At 37.6% G+C, this 21,569-nt stretch overlaps 5 protein-coding genes and 1 non-coding gene across 6 annotated transcripts; 2 read left to right on the forward strand and 4 right to left on the reverse strand.

The window, feature by feature from the left end:
* The first annotated feature begins 1,817 nt into the window (after positions 1-1,817).
* On the forward strand, positions 1,818-4,422 carry LOC110757231 (malate dehydrogenase, glyoxysomal). The gene is made up of 9 exons (XM_021958803.2): positions 1,818-2,033; positions 2,284-2,499; positions 2,821-3,135; positions 3,224-3,313; positions 3,433-3,516; positions 3,716-3,751; positions 3,838-3,927; positions 4,025-4,119; positions 4,231-4,422. Exons 1-9 carry the CDS (start codon positions 1,962-1,964, stop codon positions 4,301-4,303), a joined length of 1,071 nt encoding a protein of 356 aa, XP_021814495.2. The 5' UTR covers positions 1,818-1,961; the 3' UTR covers positions 4,304-4,422.
* Positions 4,423-4,439: 17 nt separating this feature from the next.
* TIN1 (tunicamycin induced protein) lies at positions 4,440-6,580 on the reverse strand. The gene is made up of 3 exons (XM_021958802.2): positions 6,398-6,580; positions 5,967-6,299; positions 4,440-5,532 (listed from the first exon to the last, which is right to left on the reverse strand). The coding sequence occupies exons 1-3, from the start codon at positions 6,509-6,511 to the stop codon at positions 4,717-4,719; spliced, it is 1,263 nt and encodes a 420-aa protein (XP_021814494.2). The 5' UTR covers positions 6,512-6,580; the 3' UTR covers positions 4,440-4,716.
* A 273-nt stretch (positions 6,581-6,853) lies between these two features.
* On the reverse strand, positions 6,854-6,927 carry TRNAV-AAC (transfer RNA valine (anticodon AAC)). The gene has a single exon. It is a non-coding gene; the product is annotated as a tRNA-Val (tRNA).
* Positions 6,928-7,870: 943 nt separating this feature from the next.
* Positions 7,871-10,398, reverse strand: LOC110757203 (transcription factor bHLH25-like). The gene is made up of 4 exons (XM_021958771.2): positions 10,010-10,398; positions 9,262-9,810; positions 8,544-8,918; positions 7,871-8,455 (listed from the first exon to the last, which is right to left on the reverse strand). The coding sequence occupies exons 1-4, from the start codon at positions 10,043-10,045 to the stop codon at positions 8,381-8,383; spliced, it is 1,035 nt and encodes a 344-aa protein (XP_021814463.1). The 5' UTR covers positions 10,046-10,398; the 3' UTR covers positions 7,871-8,380.
* A 3,659-nt stretch (positions 10,399-14,057) lies between these two features.
* LOC110757233 (NAD(P)-linked oxidoreductase superfamily protein) lies at positions 14,058-16,281 on the forward strand. Its single transcript, XM_021958806.2, has 5 exons — positions 14,058-14,366; positions 14,904-15,132; positions 15,228-15,527; positions 15,664-15,792; positions 15,938-16,281. The coding sequence occupies exons 1-5, from the start codon at positions 14,182-14,184 to the stop codon at positions 16,067-16,069; spliced, it is 975 nt and encodes a 324-aa protein (XP_021814498.1). The 5' UTR covers positions 14,058-14,181; the 3' UTR covers positions 16,070-16,281.
* A 38-nt stretch (positions 16,282-16,319) lies between these two features.
* On the reverse strand, positions 16,320-17,989 carry LOC148292584 (auxin-induced protein 15A-like). The gene has a single exon (XM_088245616.1). The coding sequence runs from the start codon at positions 16,998-17,000 to the stop codon at positions 16,725-16,727; it is 276 nt and encodes a 91-aa protein (XP_088101742.1). The 5' UTR covers positions 17,001-17,989; the 3' UTR covers positions 16,320-16,724.
* Positions 17,990-21,569: the final 3,580 nt, after the last annotated feature.

Raw genomic sequence — 21,569 nt, forward strand, 5'->3', positions numbered from 1 at the left:
TGTAATTTTTTACGTTCACGTTGAGTCACCAGACGATGCCGTGCTGTATGAAAATAGTACGATGGGGGTGAAGAGTTTATTCAAAATCCAACAACCATCTCTCTTATGTATAATATCTGATCTCTTAATGTCCACCACCACCGGTCATCACATCACTAATACTAATCCTTGGACAAAATTCCTAATGGTCCCTTTTCTGTTGGCATATAATATATAATACTGAAAGCTTAGCTCAACTCAAGCATCTTCTTTTTGTTTGAAACATCCTATAAAGTTACAAAAAAGAAATTTGATACTTCTTTTCTAAAAGTATCTTTTGAGGAAACGAAGGGTACTTTGCTGCTCAAGTTAAATGTAATTATCAACAGGGGTTGGTTCAGTTGGTAAGGTCCTTGTATTGTGTGTTGTTCTATTTGTGTTTGAGTCCTGCTGTTAGCAGTTCCGTGTTTAGTGGGTAATGTGTAAATTATTCTGTAAATTTGAAAAAGTCTAGAGTTTGCCCTGGTTCCGAGTGTGCTAAACCTTTTGTTTAAAATAAAAAAAAAAAGTTAAATGTAATATTTTGATGATGCTAAAACTCTTTAAATTTGAGTGAGCAAGTCAAAATGACAAAGGAGTAAAGGAGCTGGTGGAAGCTCTAGGCCTATTGGGAACTAGTTCAGTGAATGTTAGCTAGACATCAAGCACAGAGTCAAAGACATACCAAACTTGTGGCCCCATGTACCCAACAACCATGAACACAAAAGATCCAAGAAAAATTTCTTTGATTCATGGACTTTAAAACCTCTTTGCCTTTACGACCAAAAGAAACCTCTTTGCCTCACTTATGCCATCCCATCTCACTTTTTCTGGTGTCTTTTTCTCTTTATCTTCAACTTTGTAGCCGAAAATTCAACAAAATTGTTAGCATTAATAGTTTACTCGCATGTACAACGTGGATGACTGACAATCGTTAATGAGTATTATTTTAATTCAAATTATAAACCTCACATCCATTAACCGTTGAAAATCACCAAATAATAATAACAATTAACTAAACTTAAGTTTTCAATTCTATACACCCTAAACTTTTTTGAGATATTCACTATTATACCCAATATAGGTGTCCAAATTATAAAAACATCTCAAATGAAATGGACTTTAGAAACACACCCAAAGCTCATTTACAACATAAGGCTTCAAACTTCCTATACAAAACTGCCATTTATTTCTTAAAACAAGCCAAACACCAAAACCTCATTAAAAAAAAACCCAAAACACTCAATAAATTATCGAAGTAATTTAATAATCAAAATTAAATTTAATAGGAACAATTGTCATTTCTTGGGTTTATTTATAGAAATTAAATGGTATAAGGTTTATCTGTATTGCTAAGAATGAGTATATAACTAAATATCTCAACTTTCTTTTCATGATCATACACCCTAGATTTTTATGCGTCTACTTTACCTATATTTTCCAATCTTTTAAGTTGTATGAGAATTGATGGAATTCTCAAGTTGTATGGGCCTTACTTTTCCAGTCCCCTAACTCAATAATTTTGGGCTACTATAGGCCCTTGAGTGGCCCAGAAGTTTTTTTTCCAGCAAATCCTTTTTCTGGGTTGCCTATTTATCCAAGAAAATATAGTGATGAACAAAATTGGTGGGCCACATCTAGGAATGGGCCACGTCACTATAGCAGAGTCTGCATCAAACTGAGACAGGTGTATTCTTACTTAAAAATTGTGAGAGCCACAATTGAGAAATGGGATAGGATAAGAATTCAAAATAATTAGTTTCCACACAATTGAAATACGGAAAAAATTATGTATCATTCCTTCAAAATTATCTCTTTCTAAATGGAATTCTTTGGATTTATTTAATTATTTATTGTCCATTGCATGTAAGGTATAGGCTAAGCTTGTGATATACCTTACACTTCAAACCTCTCTCTCCCTCGTCTGAGAAAACAGAGAGATAATGGAGCCAAGTGTGGAAGCTAATGGACGCATTGCAAGGATCTCAGCTCATCTGTTTCCACCAAATCTCCAGGTTTTCTCTCTTGGGTTTTTCTGTTTGCTTGCTACAAAGTTGACGGTGCCTTTGGCTTCAAACAAATGCATGCCACGCTTTCATTTTCTTTTCTACTTGGTTCAACATAATTATTTTCTGTTGCATTAGATACATAAACAAAGTTGTTTAACTTAGAATTATCAATCAGGAACGTTCAATTTGTTGTTAAGTTGAGATTGATGCTGCTAAACTATATATATTGATGTCTGGATTGTGTGCTGCAAAATAGATGGAGGATGGTTCTGCTTTGAGAAGAGCTGATTGCAGAGCCAAAGGCGGGGCACCAGGTTTTAAAGTGGCGATTTTGGGTGCTGCCGGAGGCATTGGCCAACCTCTTGCAATGCTCATGAAAATGAACCCACTGGTTTCAGTTCTTCATCTCTATGATGTTGTTAATGCCCCGGGTGTCACAGCTGACATTAGTCACATGGACACTGGTGCTGTGGTAATTCACACTTCATCAACTTTAGTTTTCAATCTACTTTTGATAAACATGTCGTTACATTTCCATATTGCACTGAGGCTTAAGTTCTTCTGTTGATGTTTGTAAGGTATGGAACTTGCATATGAACTGTTAGATTAGATATGAACGGATAAGATGTTCAGTTTAATTAAGTGGATGAGATTCATCTTAGTCATCCATATCTGATCTAACGGCTGATATACAAGTCTTGAAATTAAGTTTTTTGATCAAGTACTCGACTTAGGTCCTTATTCTGCCACCATTGTCTAATTACCAAGTAAATATCATGTACTTGGAATTTAGGTGAGGGGTTTCTTAGGCCAACCACAGCTTGAGAGTGCTCTCACAGGCATGGACCTTTTGATCATACCTGCCGGTGTTCCAAGGAAGCCGGGAATGACAAGGGATGATCTTTTCAACATCAATGCCGGAATTGTCAGGACCCTCTGTGAGGGAATTGCAAAGGCCTGCCCTAAGGCAATTGTCAACTTGATCAGTAATCCAGTGAACTCTACAGTTCCTATAGCAGCTGAGGTTTTCAAGAAAGCTGGCACTTATGACCCAAAGCGGCTTCTAGGAGTTACAATGCTTGATGTCGTGAGAGCAAATACTTTTGTTGTAAGTATTAGTCAATGAAGTTTGTGTGTGTACTTACTGTCATTGATGTTCATGGTTCTCATTTTCCAATCTCATAATTTTGTCGTAGGCTGAAGTTCTAGGACTTGATCCTAGGGAGGTTGATGTTCCAGTCGTTGGTGGTCATGCAGGAGTGACCATTTTGCCACTTCTGTCACAGGTCTTACATAGATCTATACAAGTTTCAGCTTCTTTAGATGTTTCTTATGTTTCCTTCAAACAGTAAACTGGCTGCAGTACAAGTGGGAAAGATTCTCAAAAAGGTGTCTGTCTTTACAGGTCAAGCCTCCTTGCTCCTTCACCAAAGAAGAAACAGAATATCTGACAAACCGCATTCAAAATGGTGGAACAGAAGTTGTTGAGGTAATGCCACTTAAATTTTAGTCTTAGGATGCATTTATGTATGCAGGGGACTAGATTCTCTCACCGTGTACTCATCTGCTACATCTGTACTCAATCAATCATCTCATCGGTCCAGCTTTCAGCCCAAGGGTTGTTTTTGTGTGTTTATTTTTCAACAAAAACCACAATTCCATTAAGTTATTTGTTCACAATTTTGCAGGCAAAAGCTGGGGCTGGCTCCGCAACATTGTCAATGGTTAGCCATTTCAATTCGCTTAATCATATACACTGAGTTTGTTCGGGATTATACAAGCATTAGAAGTAACTACAAAAAATCTGCAGGCATATGCAGCTGTGAAGTTTGCAGATGCATGCCTTCGTGGCTTGAAAGGAGATGCCGGCGTTGTTGAATGCGCTTTTGTTGCTTCTGAGGTACTGGTGTTCTTGCCTTTCTGTGTGTGAACATTGTCTTACAAAATAAAGTTCTGAACTTCGAATGACCAAGCAAAATGCTCAATCTTTATGGCAGGTTACTGAACTTCCTTTCTTCGCAACCAAGGTACGGCTTGGTCGAAATGGAGCTGATGAAATCTACCAACTTGGGCCTCTGAATGAGTATGAGAGGTATGTAGTGCTTTGCTATACAAACACCCTACAATTTTGTTGTTGCAAAATAGAACAGTTTATGAACAGGGTTGGTTCCTTTCTTGATAAATCTTATTGGTTTATGAGCAGGGTTGGTTTAGAGAAGGCGAAAAGGGAGCTAGCAGCAAGCATCCAGAAGGGGGTATCTTTCATCAAGAAGTAAATTTCTCATGTTTCTTACAGGGATTTATATTTTGCAGTTGCTGTTGTACTCAGAATCTACTTGGATTAAATTGTCAATTTTAATCATCAGTCCCCCTGACGAAATTTGAACTTCTGCTATATATAGGCTGTGTAAATAATATATGCAATCAAGTCTTCATTTCATTTTCATCGCGTACATAACAAAAACAAAGCTAGGGCGTCTCTCTGTCTAAGGCACCCTTACATTACCAAAGAGGGGTGAAATGATCCACAACCAGAGAGAACAGCATAATTTAAACCCTCAGTCACTCCATTTCTTAAATCTTTACAGCATTAGACCTCATCTAACTCATCATGTTTTAAGAAAAGAAAAAAAAACCGCCTCATCTTTACACTTTCAGGCTTTCTATATGTAACCCAAACCAAAAAACTTTACAAGGTCAAGGGGTTCGCCGGAGGGTAAACGATGGGGACTGTGGACATGCTGACATTCCCCAAAAGCTCATTAGGTGCCACAGTGTCCTCCAGAACCACAGGGTTAATTGGAACCACTCTCTCCGGCACGATTTTATCACCATCAACCTTAGCCAGCACCTCAAAATGCATCCTTACAGTCTCTGGCTTTGTCCTCCACTCTGGAAAACCTTTCAAATCAAAACCATCTCCTTCTTTCAGCTTCTTCTCCACCCCAAACCCAATCTTCAAAAACGTTTGTGCAGACACATCTGCCTTCAACAACTTGAAGGAGCCTTTTTTATTGGCCTTAGGACCCAACACAGACGAAAGCAGTGCCTCAAAACCCAGCAAATTTGGGTTTGACCCGTTGATGGAAGCAAGAGGCCAAACTGTGGTGAAGTAGCTAGGGGTTAAAATGGCAGTGGTCTCTTGATTTTGCAGCTCAACAGAAATGGGTTTGGTGTTTGACGGTGAGGACAACTCCACAAGGCCTGGGGCAAGGCGCTTAAGCTTGAGCTTGTTGTTCATGGAGGAAGAAGTTGGAGAAGGTGATGCAAGGGAAGTAGGACCAACAATACGGAGAGAGAGCAATGGAGATGTTTGGGTTCGAGAAGCATGGCGCAGCCATTCAGCCAAGGTCACAAGACCAGAAGCAAACCCATTGTTGGTTCGGTTTAATGGCAATGGGAGCTGAAGAGGGTGGCGCAGACTCACAGACCTTGCACCCTTCACTGTTACCACAGCGCCTTCTGCCAACATCACCTTCTTCAACACACCAGCATCCACATCATGCTGCATAACATTGAACAAATCAGTTTCCAGAGTTCCAAATTTCAATCCTAAACCAGTCAGTCATATGTATCTAAAATTAAGACCAAATTAAAATTCTCATCAACTTAACTCAGAACAACATGCAATTTTGATATGCGCATGTAACACCGAAATAGACATTCTGTTAATTAACTCAATGGGAATCCTGAATTGAGCTTAATTGCAATTGTCAATTAACCAAATTTTGTTAATTAAATAATGTAAAAGTTTTTAAATTATTCAAATTTGAGCCCACCTTGAATTTCAATAAGATTATCACATATATATACTGAAACATCATTTTGATTAACAAATTTGGCGAGTCTAGTTTTATCTACATCTACCAAAATCAAAACTTGAGCTAAATAATCAAACACTAATTATAGGCTAATAGCACAATGGCCCCCAATACTTACAGGCAGCGAGATCCTCATGTCTTTGGCGTCCTGAATCCAGAGCTCCATGGGCCCAGCCAGCTGAAACGGAGCCAAAACCGGCGGCAACCCAGTACCCGATTTGCCTTTCTGGACCAACCCATTTTCGTCCTCGACCCGAAAAATCGGCAAATCGACGTAATCCCAGCGGTCTACGTCCTCCAAGAGCTTGAAAGGAAGCACCTTGTTGTCCACCTCCACGTCGAACTCGTACGCCACCGAATGCCCCACCTGCGCGTCCCTCAAATCGAACCCCGACACCTTCAAATCCTCCGCCGGAAACCCTAATCCTTTCACAATACTCTCCTTCAAATCCTGCAAATTAACCAATCAAATTCAATCAATCCGACCCCAAAAACAAATTTAATATTTTTTCCAAAATTCGAAATTGAAGACAGAGAGAGAAGGCTTACGGAGATGGCTCTGGGGCTAGGGTAGCGAGAGTGGAAATCGGGCGTGGAAATTAGAGAAGAAGATGGTAGGAACTGTGTTGTTAAGAGGATAAAAAACAGAGCTTGGAGAGCCATTGTTTGGAGGACTGGAAAAAAAAATTTGGTTGTGATTTTGGGGATGACGAAGGCGGTGGCTTTGATTGGGTGACTTTTGAAGTTTGGGAAAATTAGCGGCGAAGAATCTAGGGGGTGCTGACGTGGAGGAGACCGACCAATGGGAAGAGAGTAAGTTATGTCAAGGGTTGCGCGATTGGTTCTCGTTTGTTGGAATTAGAAACTCCCCCCGATGACGTGGATTCACAGTGCGTGATTTCGCCGCGTGTTTCGCGGGGTTTTGTTGAGGTTGGGTAATGCCGTTATGGGAACCACCTGACGACGTCGTTTCAAAATGGATTGATAAAAAGGAAAAATAGAGATTGGCTTCGCCCGGGTTCGAACCGGAGACCTTCAGTGTGTTAGACTGACGTGATAACCAACTACACCACGAAACCTTGTTGTTACCTTTGTCAAATTTTGTGCTATTAATATATGAAAATATTTGAACAAATGAAACGAGAGAAAAAGAAGATTCGTCCTATATTTCATCCTTCCTTAATTGAGGAAATTGATTGCCTGATGACATGACCTAACAACTCGAATTGTGGTTAAATTAAGCTTTTCTTCAATGGCAATAGCGTGTGTGCATGGACAATTTGTAACTATTAATTTACGAAAAATCGAGTGTTAATTACGTGAGTTAACAACTAAAATCATTCCGTACACGACATGCATAAAATTTATATCAATGGCTAGTTAATATTGGAATTTGTCTAACTTCATTTTTGAACGGCTAGTTAATATTGGAATTTGTCCAACTTCATTTTTTCCTGATAAGAATCTTACTCAATAATCATCAACATGGGAACTATTTTTTCGACAGAGATTTCCATAAAGTCGTAGCAAGAGATCACAATCTTAGTGGGGCTACGAGAACAATATGAAGTCCTTTAATTATTCACCTAACTGAGTGTGACGTGCTAAATTATGAGAGCAAAATTCCAACTCTGAAAACCCTTCAAAGTCTCACCTCCACCATCCACACAATCTCCAAAACTAGCTGAGCTAGCATAGCTGTACCTCTAACTAATATGCAGCAATAATTTGATTTAGGCTATTGGCACACTCAACTATTATCCCTGTGATTTCTATCAAATCGTGCTCTTTTTTTAAAAAATCCTTTTTTTTGGTTGTTTTTATTTAAAGAGCATCTTACAGGCCAACGGGGTAACCCAATGAAAAATGGTATTGATTTGCATACCAGTATTCTCAAGTTTGAATTCTCATGACACCTTGGTAGTGTGTGTGTGAGAAACCCCTTCCCCTTGTAACTTAGACTATCGCTACAAGGGATATTTCTGTTCTCACATAGAATAAGATATATCTATGCCAATAATATGGGAGGTAACATGAAATTACTTATTTTCCATTACTTTTAACCAAGCGGTTACACATAGAAAAGGACATTACAAGGAAAAGAGGCTCAAGAAATTAGAATTCAAGATGCCTCTAAAACATTGACCAAACAAACTACTAAAACAAATGCCTGTTTTTTATCCTCACCTACAAAAAAGACTTTTTTCCCTTGCCAACAACTTAGGATAAGCAAACTCCTTTGAAAAAAAAGCTCAAACAAGCTGCGAGATCACTTGTTTAAACAGGTGGGCAACTGAACATGGTCAACAAGTTAACCATGCAAAAAAATTTGGAGTAAAAAACCCACCTGCAAAATAATCTGACAGCAAACAAGCTTGAAGGTACTGGTTCTAAACTTGGTGGAGGATTGCAGGCCTTGTAAACAGAAATTCTTAGAAAGGTAAACTTGGACTGGTTGGATATTTGAAGACATATTGTTATTTATTTTGAAGCTTCTGGCTGCAACATAAAAGCTTAGTTGAGGCTTCTTTTTCACATGAACATGTCGAAAGCGGATCGTAGATTCTTGACAAGTTCCTTCACTGAGAGGCTGAATTCCACTTCCATCTGCCAAAGATCAAGATGGTTTCAAATGAATTTAATTGAAAAAGTCATCTCATTAAAGCATGAAGACACTGGATCAAAACAAAATTACCTGAGCAATAATGGTTACATCAAGAGCACAGCCCCCAAATGTCAAGACACTGCTATTGATGAACTTAAGTTGGAGCTTCTCAACCTCTGCTATAGTTTTCTCCACAACTCCTTTTCTTTTCTCACAGTGAATTCTTATCATGACATTGTTGTCACAGAACCTTGCTTCAATTTCAGGTAGTGTCTCATCAAAGGGGCCACTGGAGTTATTTTCTTCTGAGGATGAGTTGTCATCTTTGGCGAAGAGCTGCGTTTTCTTCACAAAGACGACGGATTCCATGTTTTTCTTTCTGGTCTGTTCCTCAAGTGTCTTTACCTTGTCCTGCAGTTGTTTGATATACTTGATAGCATCTCCAAGAACAGAAGCCTTGTCCATCTGTCATAGCAAGGGTACAATTTAGGATTAGAGAGAGATTTGGCAAGTTAAAACAATCCAAATTCCTAAATTTGCAACAGATCATTTCAGGATATAACATATGAAGTATTTGACAAGAGACTGAACAAGAAGCATCTGCATTATTCAACAACTGTTCAGGTGGTTCAGAAAATATGAAACGTTACTTTGAGAACCGATTTAAGCTATCCCAGAAACTATAGATTGCTTAGAGTACAAGCAAGACAAGCAAAATAAAACATGTTTGAAATAAAAACTGCAATGAATAACATAAACGAAACTGTGGAGGAAGCATCAGAGCAGGACAATGAAGAGAATTTGTTACCTTCTTTAGGCCAGGAACCATTGCAGATAAAGCTATGAACCGTTGGCTGAGCTTCTCTCTCCTTTTCCTTTCTGCAATAATGTGATCTTGAGTTGTAGAAAGCCTAGTGTTTGTGTTGACCCTCTTTGTTCCCTGACTGGCCTTAAACAAATAACTTTGGTTGCCAAATGAACTTTGAGATAGCAATATATCAGAAGGGAGACTGTTGTTGCTCTTTGAACACACTGCTGCCTCCTCCTTAGGCTTAAGAACCCCCATTTGGTTTGTGCTATTAGAGTTGACAAAGGAAAGGAAATTTGGAGAGGAAGCAACTTGTGGGTTCGATTCGTGGTGATCGGTTTTGCATGAACTCCAGCCATCAGTTTTGAGCTGTTTCATGGGTCTATGAATGCCACCATGAGAACTATCCATAGAAGTTTTAAGATTGAAATTTGGGTGAAAGTGAGACTGGTTAAAGTTCTCTCCAAATGCAGCTGCTGGTGGCAGCATGCTGACTTCATCCAGAGAGTTCATGTGCCACTGGTTGATGAAGTAGGGATCTTCCATTCCCTGCAAGTTCAAAAAAAATCTCCTTAAGACATTTCATCAAACAGACAAAACCAAGTCAAGTATTGCAAGTAAGCCTCAATCTCTTACATAACAAATAAAACTGTTTTTAAAAAGTCCAAAACAGAGAACAATTTCCCAGAAGCATGTTGTTTATCTTTATCCAAAGTGAGAGACACAAAGTGGTACAGAATTTCCTTACCAGTTCAGGCATCCCTCCTATCGACGACATCGCCATCAAGTCTGCTTCTTTTGTTTGATGTTCTGGAGCTCAAGGAAGGGTCCTGGAAAACAAAATCACTTGTAACAAGTTACTTGGGCCGTGCAGAACAATTTACACAACACACCCCTTTACTCAACAACGAGGAAGGCTTCTTCTTCTTCTTGTTCCCTAGAGCTTACAAGACCTTGACCTGGTTCAACTTTTATAGCTAGCTCTTGGCTCTTGCTCAGTTTGCTTGTGTAGTTCACCTGTCTGTAGCTCACCTTTGAACAATTGCTCTCTGATGTGAAACTGGGACCAGACAACTTGATTAATTGTTCCCATTATTCTATCTAGGTACTGATTGACCATGATATTGTTCCTCAATTGTTTGAATTAACGTTAGCTGTAGCTATTAGCTAGCAAGGAAATTTTAAAATTATTACCGAAGTGGAGGTTGTTTTAAGCTGATAAAATATACAGACTAGAAATTCAGTTTTGTTGCTTTGTGGACTTTTAGCGGGATCTTCACCAACTAGGCATTGAAATTTTCTTTCCAAGGTTGCTGATGAAGCAACAAAAATATTAGACATGTGGCCCCTCCACACAAGGTCCTAATCACCAAAGCCAACCCTGCATTATTATTGTTCTTTCTTATGAGAAATTTTTCAGTATGATTGTATAATACATAATATATGTATTCGTAACATCATGTGACAGTGTTACGATCACATCCAAACTGTATTATTTTTTTCTATCTTTTTAACATTTTAAGTTAGAGGCCAATAATAAAATGATAATTAGTAACACCATGTGACAACGTTACGATCACATCATAACGGTACTGTTTCCTATTATTCAACATTCAAAATCAAAGCCAATGATATAATGATGAGCTGGATAATTATGCAATCCCGTTAAGTCAGTGATTAAATCACAGGGTGATTTCAGACGTGTCATTAGAGAATGATTGGTGTGGAAAGTAATTTTAAAAAGGTTTAATGATGTTGATTGTGTTAGGAACCTTCCTTTGACTTTTTTGGTTCTGACCCAATAGGATATTGACGCGTGCTACAGAACGCTACACCCGGCTACTTTTTGGGTTTATTGTTGGGCCGACAAATTCCGTCAAACCGGCCCATTAAGAGGTCGGCTCATGAGTGATCTGACCAAACTGGTTCATCATCCCTTTCCAATTTCTATTATTTAGATTTTTCTTCTGAAATTGAACCCTCTTGCTTTCACATTCAAGGTCATCGAATTGCTTTCTCTAGTTTTTTCTTATAGGACTTTCTTTGCCTCAAAAGTTTATAATGCCCTTTAAATGGTGGGATATTGGGGAAAAAGAAAAACTCAGAATTCAAATCCGAAATTGAATTTGATTGAGGATTAATTAATTACGATGAAGGATTTTGGCAGATCATGTTGGTCCAAAATGTAAAATTGGATTGAAAATCAAGTTGAATTCTCAACACAAGCAGTACAACTTTTTATATGTTTACATGCACATAGCATGTTTAGGGCAGGCGGATCAGGTTCATTTCCGAACCAATTAGGACGGCTAGGTTTAAAATCTCTAATTCAAGTTCATTCATTGTACACTTTAGAGTATCATACTACATCGAAAATTTAAAATCTTACACCACGATATATAAAATATTTGGTTTCTCTACTCATTACCAATTGATTCGACGTGTTTGATATTCTGAATCTATTACCCAACCTGTTTGGCCAAATCATCGTGATCTCAAACTAACTATTTTATGTTATAATTTGTTGGCTAAGGTGAGCCCTAAGTTTAGATCTTAGAAAATGAGTGCATGTCAATACATAGGGTAACAAAAGGTCTCTTATATTGGTATAAAGAAATAATAATAAGAGTGTAGATGTCAATGCATGGTGTTTGCAAATAATTTCCTATACGTATATCTTGGATAATAAAGATACAAAATTATACAAACTGTGTTGTGTGTGAGCATTGGGGACCTCTGATGCTGGAAACCAATTCAAGGAACACAAATGGAATGATAGCGCGTTGAAATCTGGTGAATCTATGACTATGATCTGTACTTTATATTTCAAAAAGATGCACACACACACCTTGATGTCAAGCACTCAAATTTTTCTAGAAGATTATCTGAGATTCCTCTCCTAAATGTTGCTTGTGATTGCGACTATATAGCTTAGCTAATAAAAATGCGAGTCGGTCCTCTTGTACGCAAGTTCGAGTCACTTTCTTATAACTTTCTTATAATCTATATCTTGTATAAGAAAAAAGATAAAATGAAAATGAAAAACAAAACACATGCAAGATGATGACTTTATATTAATTTATATGTAACAATATAACGTAACCGGCAAAGGGGTGCGTCTTGGCTGTTACCAAATAAATTAAAAGCCTAATTGGCCGAGGGAGGACAAAGATTTCAATGGAGTTATTATGTAGAGGGAAGTTTCCTAATTTGTTGTGGAAGTTTCCTGCAAATTTGGTTCTATATGACTACTGTTGTCCTCGTGGGCATCTCTTTATCTGTTGCTTAACTAATACACTGATTTGCCCTCAATTTTCTTTGGGATTTCTTGATTTATTTGTTTTTTTTTTAATGACTAACTTCTAAGTTACACAATGCAAACGAAAACCAAAGTCTATAATAGAAGAAAATTACGAAAACCCTCAAGTTTAATGGGATTTGTTAAAAAGAAAAAAGGGTTAAATACTTTTTTGATTACTGGGTTTATATGAAAAATTCAATTTGGTCACTGAGAAAAATATTTAGCTAAATTGGTCAGCGTGTTTCTCAAAGTTTACAATTCACACACATTCTATCACCTTGATTATGTCTCCTTACCATCAGAAGTCACAATACGGTGCTCACTCAATCGATTTATGCTTCAATATAGCATCTAATTTGTAACCTTGTACCTCATAATTTCGATTTCAACCCAAGAATTTCCTAAAAAAATGAAATAAAAACTACACTTCACGGAATTAACAGAATGTCTATAAATTGTAAATTTTGGAAAATAAAATGACCAATTTGGCTACTTTTTTTTCTCAGTAACCAAATTGAATTTTTATGTAAAACCCAGTAACCAAAAAAGTATGTAATCCAAAAAAAATTATGCACTTTGTAGCTAGCTTGATTACACTAGAGTGTAAGTGGGTTTAGTATTATTAACTCGACTAAACTTTTTTTTTTTGGGTTCAAAACTCGACAAAACTTAGGCATCACTTTGTGGTCGTCCTTTTCTTCTTCATTATTGCAGGTTCTATCTCCTCAAACTGAAATTAAGCATGACTAAGTCTAAGAGCACCAAAATTTCGTCGTCAACAAAAGTCTCCCTCTTCTCTCTTTTCTTCCTAACCACACAATAGAATAGCAAACGATTCATAACTATTGGTCACTCACTACTGTATAAGTTAACATGACATCACTCACTCTTTTATGCTCAACGTAATAATGTGGTTCCTGAGTGAATTAGTGTAATTTTTAGGTCAACCAAAGTATTTTCGATAAAATTATTGTAAAACTCATGATGATAACTAAATGGTTACCTATTCCCATGTTCTGATCTCACAATTTTTTTTTCCCATTTATTAGGTAAAGTCTCCCAACAATATTTGAAGAAGAATTGGTTATCCATAATGATTAAGATTCACTTCTAGTTCCGCTTTTTATTTTAATAGAAAGACTTGTAGAAAATCTGGTTGGTCCAACCAAGAAAGGCATGGGAGTCTTTGGGCATCTCACATGAATTTTCGATCTCGTACCTACAACACTGAACACCCATCCAATCGTCGATTACCAATTTAGTTGATCTTTCAAATAGATAATTTCGAAAGTAGAATAAAAAAATGAATTTTTTGAATTTTTTTTTATACAAGCAATATTAGAAAACTCTTTAGATTATAAAACCACATAAGTAGTCCAAGAGTAATAATTTGTATCATGTTAATATTAGTGTGCCTAAGAATTTGAACTTTTTGGGGTTTTAAAAAAAATATATAAATTTTGAACTTTTTGGCTTTATAGGAAACATAAACTTCTGTTTTTCAGTTGGTAGAAAACCCATATATTTTTCGCTTCACTTCCACTGCGCCACTTCCTTCCTGGCCTTCCTGAACCAAAATCCCACTCAAATATCTCTCCTCCTCCAGAAACAACAAAACAATGGCTTTGCCAGCGCTGCCCAAAGTAGAGCTTCGAGAACTGGGCAACACAGGCCTCAAGCTCAGCTGCGTCGGCTTCGGCGCCTCGCCTCTGGGCAACGTCTTCGGTCCCGTCTCTGATGACGAAGCCATCGGCTCCGTTCGCGAAGCCTTTCGACGTGGCATCAACTTCTTCGACACCTCTCCGTATGTAATTTCTTTTTTATTCGCGCAAGTTCTCAATTTTTGTGCGCAATGCTTGTTCTGTTTGGTTGCTGAGAAATTCTGAATAATTAAAAGAAAATTTCATGAAATTGAACTTATTTTAACCTGATTCGATATAAGAGCAAACTAAAACTTATAATGCAGCCAGAAAGTCTGAAACTTTGTAGAGAATTTTCGAGAATTTCTCTTTGCATGTGATTTTGATCTGTGTGGCTCTGTTTGGTTGTAGAGAAAAATGCGGCAATATAAGATAATGAAGAGTTGGGATTTTTAACTTATGAGATTGCAGATCAAAAAGAATTTTGATACTTTAGAGTTACCAATTATTTGTGACCCAGAAATCCCATTTGGTTGTATTTGTTCTGACCTTGTAAATGAAATTCCTTCACTAATCTATGACACAAATCACAGAACTTTTTATATTGAAGTCACCTTCTTTCCATATTCATATTGTTTCTGCTGTTTTTTTGGGTGTAATAGTTAAGTGTTCGGTTTCCCTTTCTGCTTCCCAATTGTTAGGTACTATGGTGGGACTTTGTCAGAGAAGGTGCTTGGTAAAACACTAAAAGCTCTAGGCGTCCCAAGGAGTGAGTACATTGTGGCAACCAAGTGTGGGCGCTATGCTGACGGTTTTGATTTCAGTGCGGATAGAGTGACTAAGAGCATTGATGAGAGCTTGGAAAGGTTGCAGCTGGATTACGTTGATATACTGCAATGCCATGACATTGAATTTGGGTCTCTAGATCAGGTTCTTTGGCATTTCTTGTTTCAGGGGTAATGGTCAAGTTTTGTTGTTATAGCCTAATGACCAAGTTGTGTTCTCCTGTTTGGTTTTGTTAACAGATTATCAATGAAACAATCCCTGCCCTAAAGAAACTCAAGGAAACAGGGAAGATACGGTTCATTGGTATTACAGGACTTCCATTGGGAATTTTCACATATGTTCTCGATCGGGTACCACCTGGCACAGTGGACGTGGTTCTGTCATATTGCCACTACGGTATTAATGATTCAGCTTTGGAGGATTTATTACCATACCTAAAGAGCAAAGGTGTTGGTGTCATTAGTGCTTCTCCACTTGCTATGGGGCTTCTAACCGAGAGTGGTCCTCCAGAATGGCACCCAGCATCTGCTGAATTGAAGGTAGACATTCTCAATACATCAGTTACAGCTGGCATTTTACTTCAGACCTCAGTGAATGTTCTTTATCACCATATCACATGCAATCCCGTTATTGAAAACTCAAAACTGATTTAATGTGTTTTATATTTTTTCACAGTCTGCGTGCCGGGCTGCTGCTGTCTATTGCAAAGAGAGAGGGAAAAACATTTCAAAGTTAGCTATGCAGTACAGCTTGTCCAATAAGGATATCTCTTCAGTGCTTGTTGGCATGAACTCTATTAAACAGGTTCGGATTCATCATTTACCTTTCACTTGTACGTTCTATCAGGATTGCAAAGTGTGGACTATACCACCCTGCTCTATAGCTATAAAGCATAAACGAATGATCATGGTTTAGGGTCTCTGTTTTACATTATTCTTTTCCTAATCAGGTTGAGGAGAACATTGCTGCTGCTGTGGAGCTTGCAACTGTTGGGAAGGATGAAAAAACTCTAGCAGAGGTTGAAGCTATTTTGAAACCTGTAAAGAATCAGACATGGCCTAGTGGAATCCAGCAGAGCTGACAATTTTGCTGTTGTATGTAATCATCTGTATCTTGTACGTATTTTTATTTATATTCAGTCGCCTTCATTGGCCTGCTGGCTAGATATTAATTATTCAGGAGGCCTTATTCTATTGTAATGGAACTCTCTTTACATGAGAGAAGTTTGTGCTTATATTAATGGAGATGAATCAATAAAATGTGTATTGCTCACAAGCATTGTATTCCTAGCCATTGCAAGGAGGCATTCTAGCATTTTATTTTTTCCAATCATAAGGTAGGTGCTCCACTGGTTGTGTCATATTCAACTTCTCAGTCGCATAAGCTAAACTGATTTAATCATAATTTGTCAACTTTATGGAGCTTTGTCAACTTTAATTATTTAAGGTTCAGAAGGAAAATAATAAAACATTGCTAATCTGTGTGAAATGGTCATAAAAAAGAAACACCTATGCAAAAGGAAGAACAATCGATCAATTTGACTAAGATGAAGATATGTTACTCCCTAAGTTCATTTACATGGCTGTTTTCTCTGATGAAAAAAATATCTGTAACCCTAGCTGTACTTAAAATCCATAATGTTAGCCTCCGACTCTCATCGACTTCAGCAAGAATCGATGTCAAGAAGTTACATTTCAGCTGTCCTTGATGTCAAAACTGTATGTCAACATCCAGTCTCATCCACTGGAGCTAGAAATGAGGTCAAGGAATCTGTCTTCACTGCAAGGGATTGTGATACCACCCATGGGATGATTATATCCAAATTCTTCTTCAGCCTGGCTTAGCAAGTCTTTGAACGAAGGCTGGTTCAAGCATGATATTGGAATCACAAACCGCTTCTTTTGGCTTTCTCCAATATAGACTGCAAAATAGCCCTTTGGAGCAGCTTGGTTCAAGGGGGAGTGTCGAAGATTTTGCTTAGCATGAATAATACCAGGCAAACGAAAACCCATGTTTTTTTTCGTTTTGTTTAGATGAAGAACAAGCAAAAGATCTTAAAGAAATTTCCAGGACAGTGGAAGTTTGTAAATGGTCAAGAATGTGAGACTTAAGTTGATTGTGAAACCAACTGAGTTTATATAGATGAAGGGGTATAAGTTAAATCCTCTATTAATTAAGTCAAATTGAAACCCTCATGAGAATTCACATGGATTGGTCTGCCCACTATTGTCATGAGGATTTCATGTGAAATTGGTAAAGCTGTAACCTTCTAGACAAACATCTTGCCCTACCTCATATATTTAAATAAAACCAAAGCACCCAATAAAAGATACAGATTCAAACACAATGAAAGCTCTCATAAAATATAGAGCTAAATCTCTAAGATTAGAGACATGCTTGAGACATTTAGCTGTTGATAACACAACAAATACCAGAAGCATGAAATGGGAGATGATATTGCTGCAAGCAAAATGGTGGGACAAGAGTCAAATATGGAAAGCCGAGAAAAGTGAGACATGTTAACTGTTAGAGGAGGCGGCACAAGTCCAAAGTCATGGAATTACAAGTAAGAATACAGAAAGAAAAAAAAAAATTGTCTTCAGTTCCAAATCCATCAACTTGCAAATGCTTCTTTAAGATCACATCTCATCACTTCACAAATCAACTTGAACAACCAAAACAGGCTAGATACTTGTAATTCTTGTGTGTTCCAGACAATTATAACATTGCACCCTTTCTTTCCCCCTGCAATCAAGGGCCACAAGCTCGTCTTATCGCGGCAGGAAGTCCGGTAAATTAATAACACCAGGGATAAATGTTGAAATAGTAACACATCTCCTGGTTGCCTGTGTAATGTGCAGTATATAAGCATATGCCATTCTCTCCTTGTTAGCCGGCTTTGCAAGGATATGTTCTGCTCATGAGTTTAACACCTAAATCCACTGGGGGAAACAAACGGTAACTTTAGGTTAGATTTGTCTTATGACATATTTGGTGAGGAACCACATGGTTTTGTCTCCAAACTAAACTTGACAGATTTCATGCTGCTTCACAATTTATACCATGGCCTACCATCAATAGACAGATTATGGTTGCAGAATTGACGCTATTACTTATGTAACCTAGAGCACACAGGAACTAAAGACTATTATTTCGCAACTAGTTGGATCAAAACGCGGTTAATCAAGAAACATAAGTTCCCCATTCGAAAACGATTTGTTGACCTTGTCGATCTACCAGGAAGGAACAAGGTTATCACCCCATGTGAGGTGTATTGTGACAAAAACATGCCAGGAGTTGGTGGTGATATAACCTTGGGCCTAAAATTAAATGGATGGTAAGGTTGATGGGAAGCACAGAACCAACCTAGCTGATATAATATCATTTTGTGATATTAAACATTGAAAGATACAGGCTTTTATTTTTATTTTTTTTCTCTCTCGATCTCTATTCATTTGAACAAGTTTGATATTTCGAACTGATTGGCCATACATGGAAGATGAGACTTATCCATGAAGAGCCAGTACTAAGGCATTTGAATTTGACACGGAAAGGTGAGGGGTAGGGTAGGGCTTGATTTTGCAATTTGCTACCTTGATACATGGAATTGACCAATCAATATTTGAAACTTAGTCTGAGGACAGAAGCATGTGACCTCCAGTTAGGTTCCTCTTAACTATTTCATCCATAATTCCATCCCTATATATGCAGCAACATAGCTATACAAATCCATCACCCCAAGTCCTCACATCCTCTATTGTCACAGCTTTTTCTCATCCAAATATCTCTTTAACTCTCAAGCATAACAATCCACAGAAACCATGGGTATTAGCTTGATATCAATCATCCGACGATCTCTCGTGATGTCTAAGCAATCGAGTATGGCTAAAACAATTGTCCCGAAGGGCCACTTTGCTGTTTATGTAGGAGAGGAGCAGAAAAAGAGGCTTGTAGTACCAATATCATACTTGAACCACCAGTGGTTCAAAGACTTGCTACGTTGCAGTGAAGAAAAGTTTGGGTTCACTCATCCAAAGGGTGGCATCACAATTCCATGCACTGAAGAGGCCTTCATTAGTCTCAGTTCTTGTTTGCATTCCTTCTAATCTTATGACCAACATGACTAAAACCAAACTCTTCAATTTTATGCTGTGAAGAGTTCAATTTGTAAATGTCCCCTTTATATTCTGATACTGAGAAAATTATTCAAGACCACTTCTTATATTAGTTTTGTTTCTTAAGTTTCTTGCTCATTATTTTAACATAGATTTAACAGTAGTACATGCTGCAAAGCCGTCAATGTGAGATACTTCTCTCCCTACCCCAAACAAAAGAGAATAAATCTGAGCTAATGTATTTTAAATCAATACAGAGCTTCAGGGCTCTTCTTCATATGCAGAGACATCTAAAAACAGTCTGTACTAGACTACAATCCCACCATTCATCAATCAATCAATTCTAGGAAATATACTTAATTAAATATAATGTAAATGTAAAATTAAATCCCAGATTACGTCATTGCATTTGGGGGATGAAAAGAGAAATGCGCCTTGGTTTATACCGAGAAGTATCAAATGCTTCAGCCTGACTTAGCTAAGCTATCCTATTTTTCCTACATGGGACATTTGGGATGTCACAGCTCTCTATCCAAGTTCATATTCATAGTTAGCACATAATCGACATATGTGAAGAGGCATGATTTAAACATCTTTTGTCTCTCATTTAATTAGTTGATGTTTAGCAAAAAATAAATAAGAGATTGCTAATTTGTATGCCTTTGTGGGAAATGTGGAGGTTTAGAGCAACATGACACCACACCACAGGTTAATTGAATCAGCATAAGGATGATCTTGCATATATGTAGTCAACAATCAAAATATTGATGCTAGTATTACTGGGTTCTGTTTCTTGGTTTCCAATGCTTAACTCTATAAATTTGCAACGTTGTATTCGTTGATTTTGGTGAATGGACATCAAAGACAAAGATCAATGGAATAGGAAGACAAATCAATAAATTTGACTAAGATGAAGATATGTTACTCCCAAATTATTTTTCATAGGACAATACAATGTGGACTAGAAAAACCAAAACTGTACTAGCAATCTTCTGAATATCTGTTACGCTAAGTGTGCTCAAATCCATATTATTAGCCTCTGACTCTCATCCTCCTCAGCAAGAATCGTTGTCAAAACTGTATGCACTCTCATATATATTCTTGAGTTAGAAATGAGGTCAAGGAGTCTGTATCATATCCAAATTCTTCCTCAGCCTGGCTTAGCAATTCTGTGAATGAAGGCTGGTTCAAACATGAGATTGGAATCACAAACCACTTCTTTTGGCTTTCCCCAACATAGACTGCAAAATAGCCCTTTGGGACATCTGTAGGCACCTTGGTTTGAGGGAGAGTATCGAGGATTTTCCTTTGCATGAATAATACCAGAAAACGAAAACCCTTTTCGTTTTTTTGTCTAGAGGAGGAACAAGCAAAAGATTTTAAAGAAGTTTGCAGAACAGTTGAAGTTGTAAATGGCTCAGAATGTGAGACTTATGCTGCTTGTAAAACAGAATGAGGTTATATTGATGAAAAGGGTATGAGTTAAAATCCTCTACTAATTAAGTCAAGACACATAAGCTTATGAGAATTCACATGGATTTGTCTGTCCACTAATGTCATGAGGGCTTCATGTGATATTTGGCCAACTGTAACCCTCCTGAGAAACATCTTGCCCTACCTCATTTAGATAAAAGCAAAGTACCCAATAAAAGTACAGATTCAGATAAAAGAGCAGCCCTTATAAAATATAAGCCTAAACCTCTTAGATTAGAGACATGCTTGAGACATTTAGCTATTGGTAAGACAACTAACTGGGAGATGATATTGCTGCAAGCAAATGATGGCATTGCCGATAAGAATGCAGAAGAAGACTGTCTTTAGTCCTAAATTCATCAACTTGCAATACAGGCTCCTTGAAGTTTACATGAACCATGCCCTACAACTCATCCCATCACCGCACACACCAACTTGAACGACGACAACATGCTAAATACTTGTAATTGTTCAGTGTTTTGTATTTACACTACAATACCTGTCACATGTGTTCCACAAAATTATAGGACCGCACCCTTACTTTTGTTGAATGTGGTGCAAAGGCCGGTAAATTAGCACCAAGGGACGTAAACAGAAACTTTAGTCTACAATATATAATTCAGATTTGTTTTAGGACATATTTCGTGAGGATTCACATGGTTTTGTCTCCCAACTAATTGATAAGACTTGACAGATTTCATACTGATTGAATTTATTTGCTATGTACCATCATATGCCGACTACTACAACATATGACCTGGAGTTTCCTCAAAAAAAGAAAAGAAAAAAAGAAACCAGGAAAACACAGGAACTAGAGATTATTATGTAGCAACTAGTAGGGTGGATCAAACCGTGGGTATTATTATTTCAGAAAACAGAAGTTCTCCACTTGAAACCGGGTCATTGAATTTATTGATCAACAAGGTTATCACCCCAGGAGCTGGTGGTGATATAAACTTGGGCCTAAGTTTAAGTGGATAGTAAAGGTTGATG

This window comes from Prunus avium, chromosome 8, assembly GCF_965620075.1.
Source record: "Prunus avium chromosome 8, drPruAviu1.hap1.1, whole genome shotgun sequence".
Taxonomy (NCBI): Eukaryota; Viridiplantae; Streptophyta; class Magnoliopsida; order Rosales; family Rosaceae; genus Prunus; species Prunus avium.

Excerpts from the sequence above, each read along its gene's own strand:
- LOC110757203 (XM_021958771.2), bottom strand. The coding sequence starts at position 10,045 with ATGGCGATGTCGTCGATAGGAGGGATGCCTGAACTG. Across the intron at positions 9,811-10,009 it reads TAGGAGGGATGCCTGAACTG|GGAATGGAAGATCCCTACTT; the intron begins GTAAGGAAATTC and ends TTGAACTTGCAG. Across the intron at positions 8,456-8,543 it reads ATGTAACCATTATTGCTCAG|ATGGAAGTGGAATTCAGCCT; the intron begins GTAATTTTGTTT and ends GATCTTTGGCAG.
- LOC110757231 (XM_021958803.2), top strand. The coding sequence starts at position 1,962 with ATGGAGCCAAGTGTGGAAGCTAATGGACGCATTGCAAGGATCTCAGCT. Across the intron at positions 3,517-3,715 it reads GTGGAACAGAAGTTGTTGAG|GCAAAAGCTGGGGCTGGCTC; the intron begins GTAATGCCACTT and ends ACAATTTTGCAG. Across the intron at positions 3,752-3,837 it reads GCTCCGCAACATTGTCAATG|GCATATGCAGCTGTGAAGTT; the intron begins GTTAGCCATTTC and ends AAAAATCTGCAG.
- TIN1 (XM_021958802.2), bottom strand. The coding sequence starts at position 6,511 with ATGGCTCTCCAAGCTCTGTTTTTTATCCTCTTAACAACACAGTTCCTA. Across the intron at positions 6,300-6,397 it reads CTAGCCCCAGAGCCATCTCC|GATTTGAAGGAGAGTATTGT; the intron begins GTAAGCCTTCTC and ends GTTAATTTGCAG. Across the intron at positions 5,533-5,966 it reads ACATGAGGATCTCGCTGCCT|CATGATGTGGATGCTGGTGT; the intron begins GTAAGTATTGGG and ends AATGTTATGCAG.
- LOC110757233 (XM_021958806.2), top strand. The coding sequence starts at position 14,182 with ATGGCTTTGCCAGCGCTGCCCAAAGTAGAGCTTCGAGAACTGGGCAAC. Across the intron at positions 14,367-14,903 it reads AACTTCTTCGACACCTCTCC|GTACTATGGTGGGACTTTGT; the intron begins GTATGTAATTTC and ends CCCAATTGTTAG. Across the intron at positions 15,793-15,937 it reads GCATGAACTCTATTAAACAG|GTTGAGGAGAACATTGCTGC; the intron begins GTTCGGATTCAT and ends TTTCCTAATCAG.
- LOC148292584 (XM_088245616.1), bottom strand. The coding sequence starts at position 17,000 with ATGGGTTTTCGTTTGCCTGGTATTATTCATGCTAAGCAAAATCTTCGA.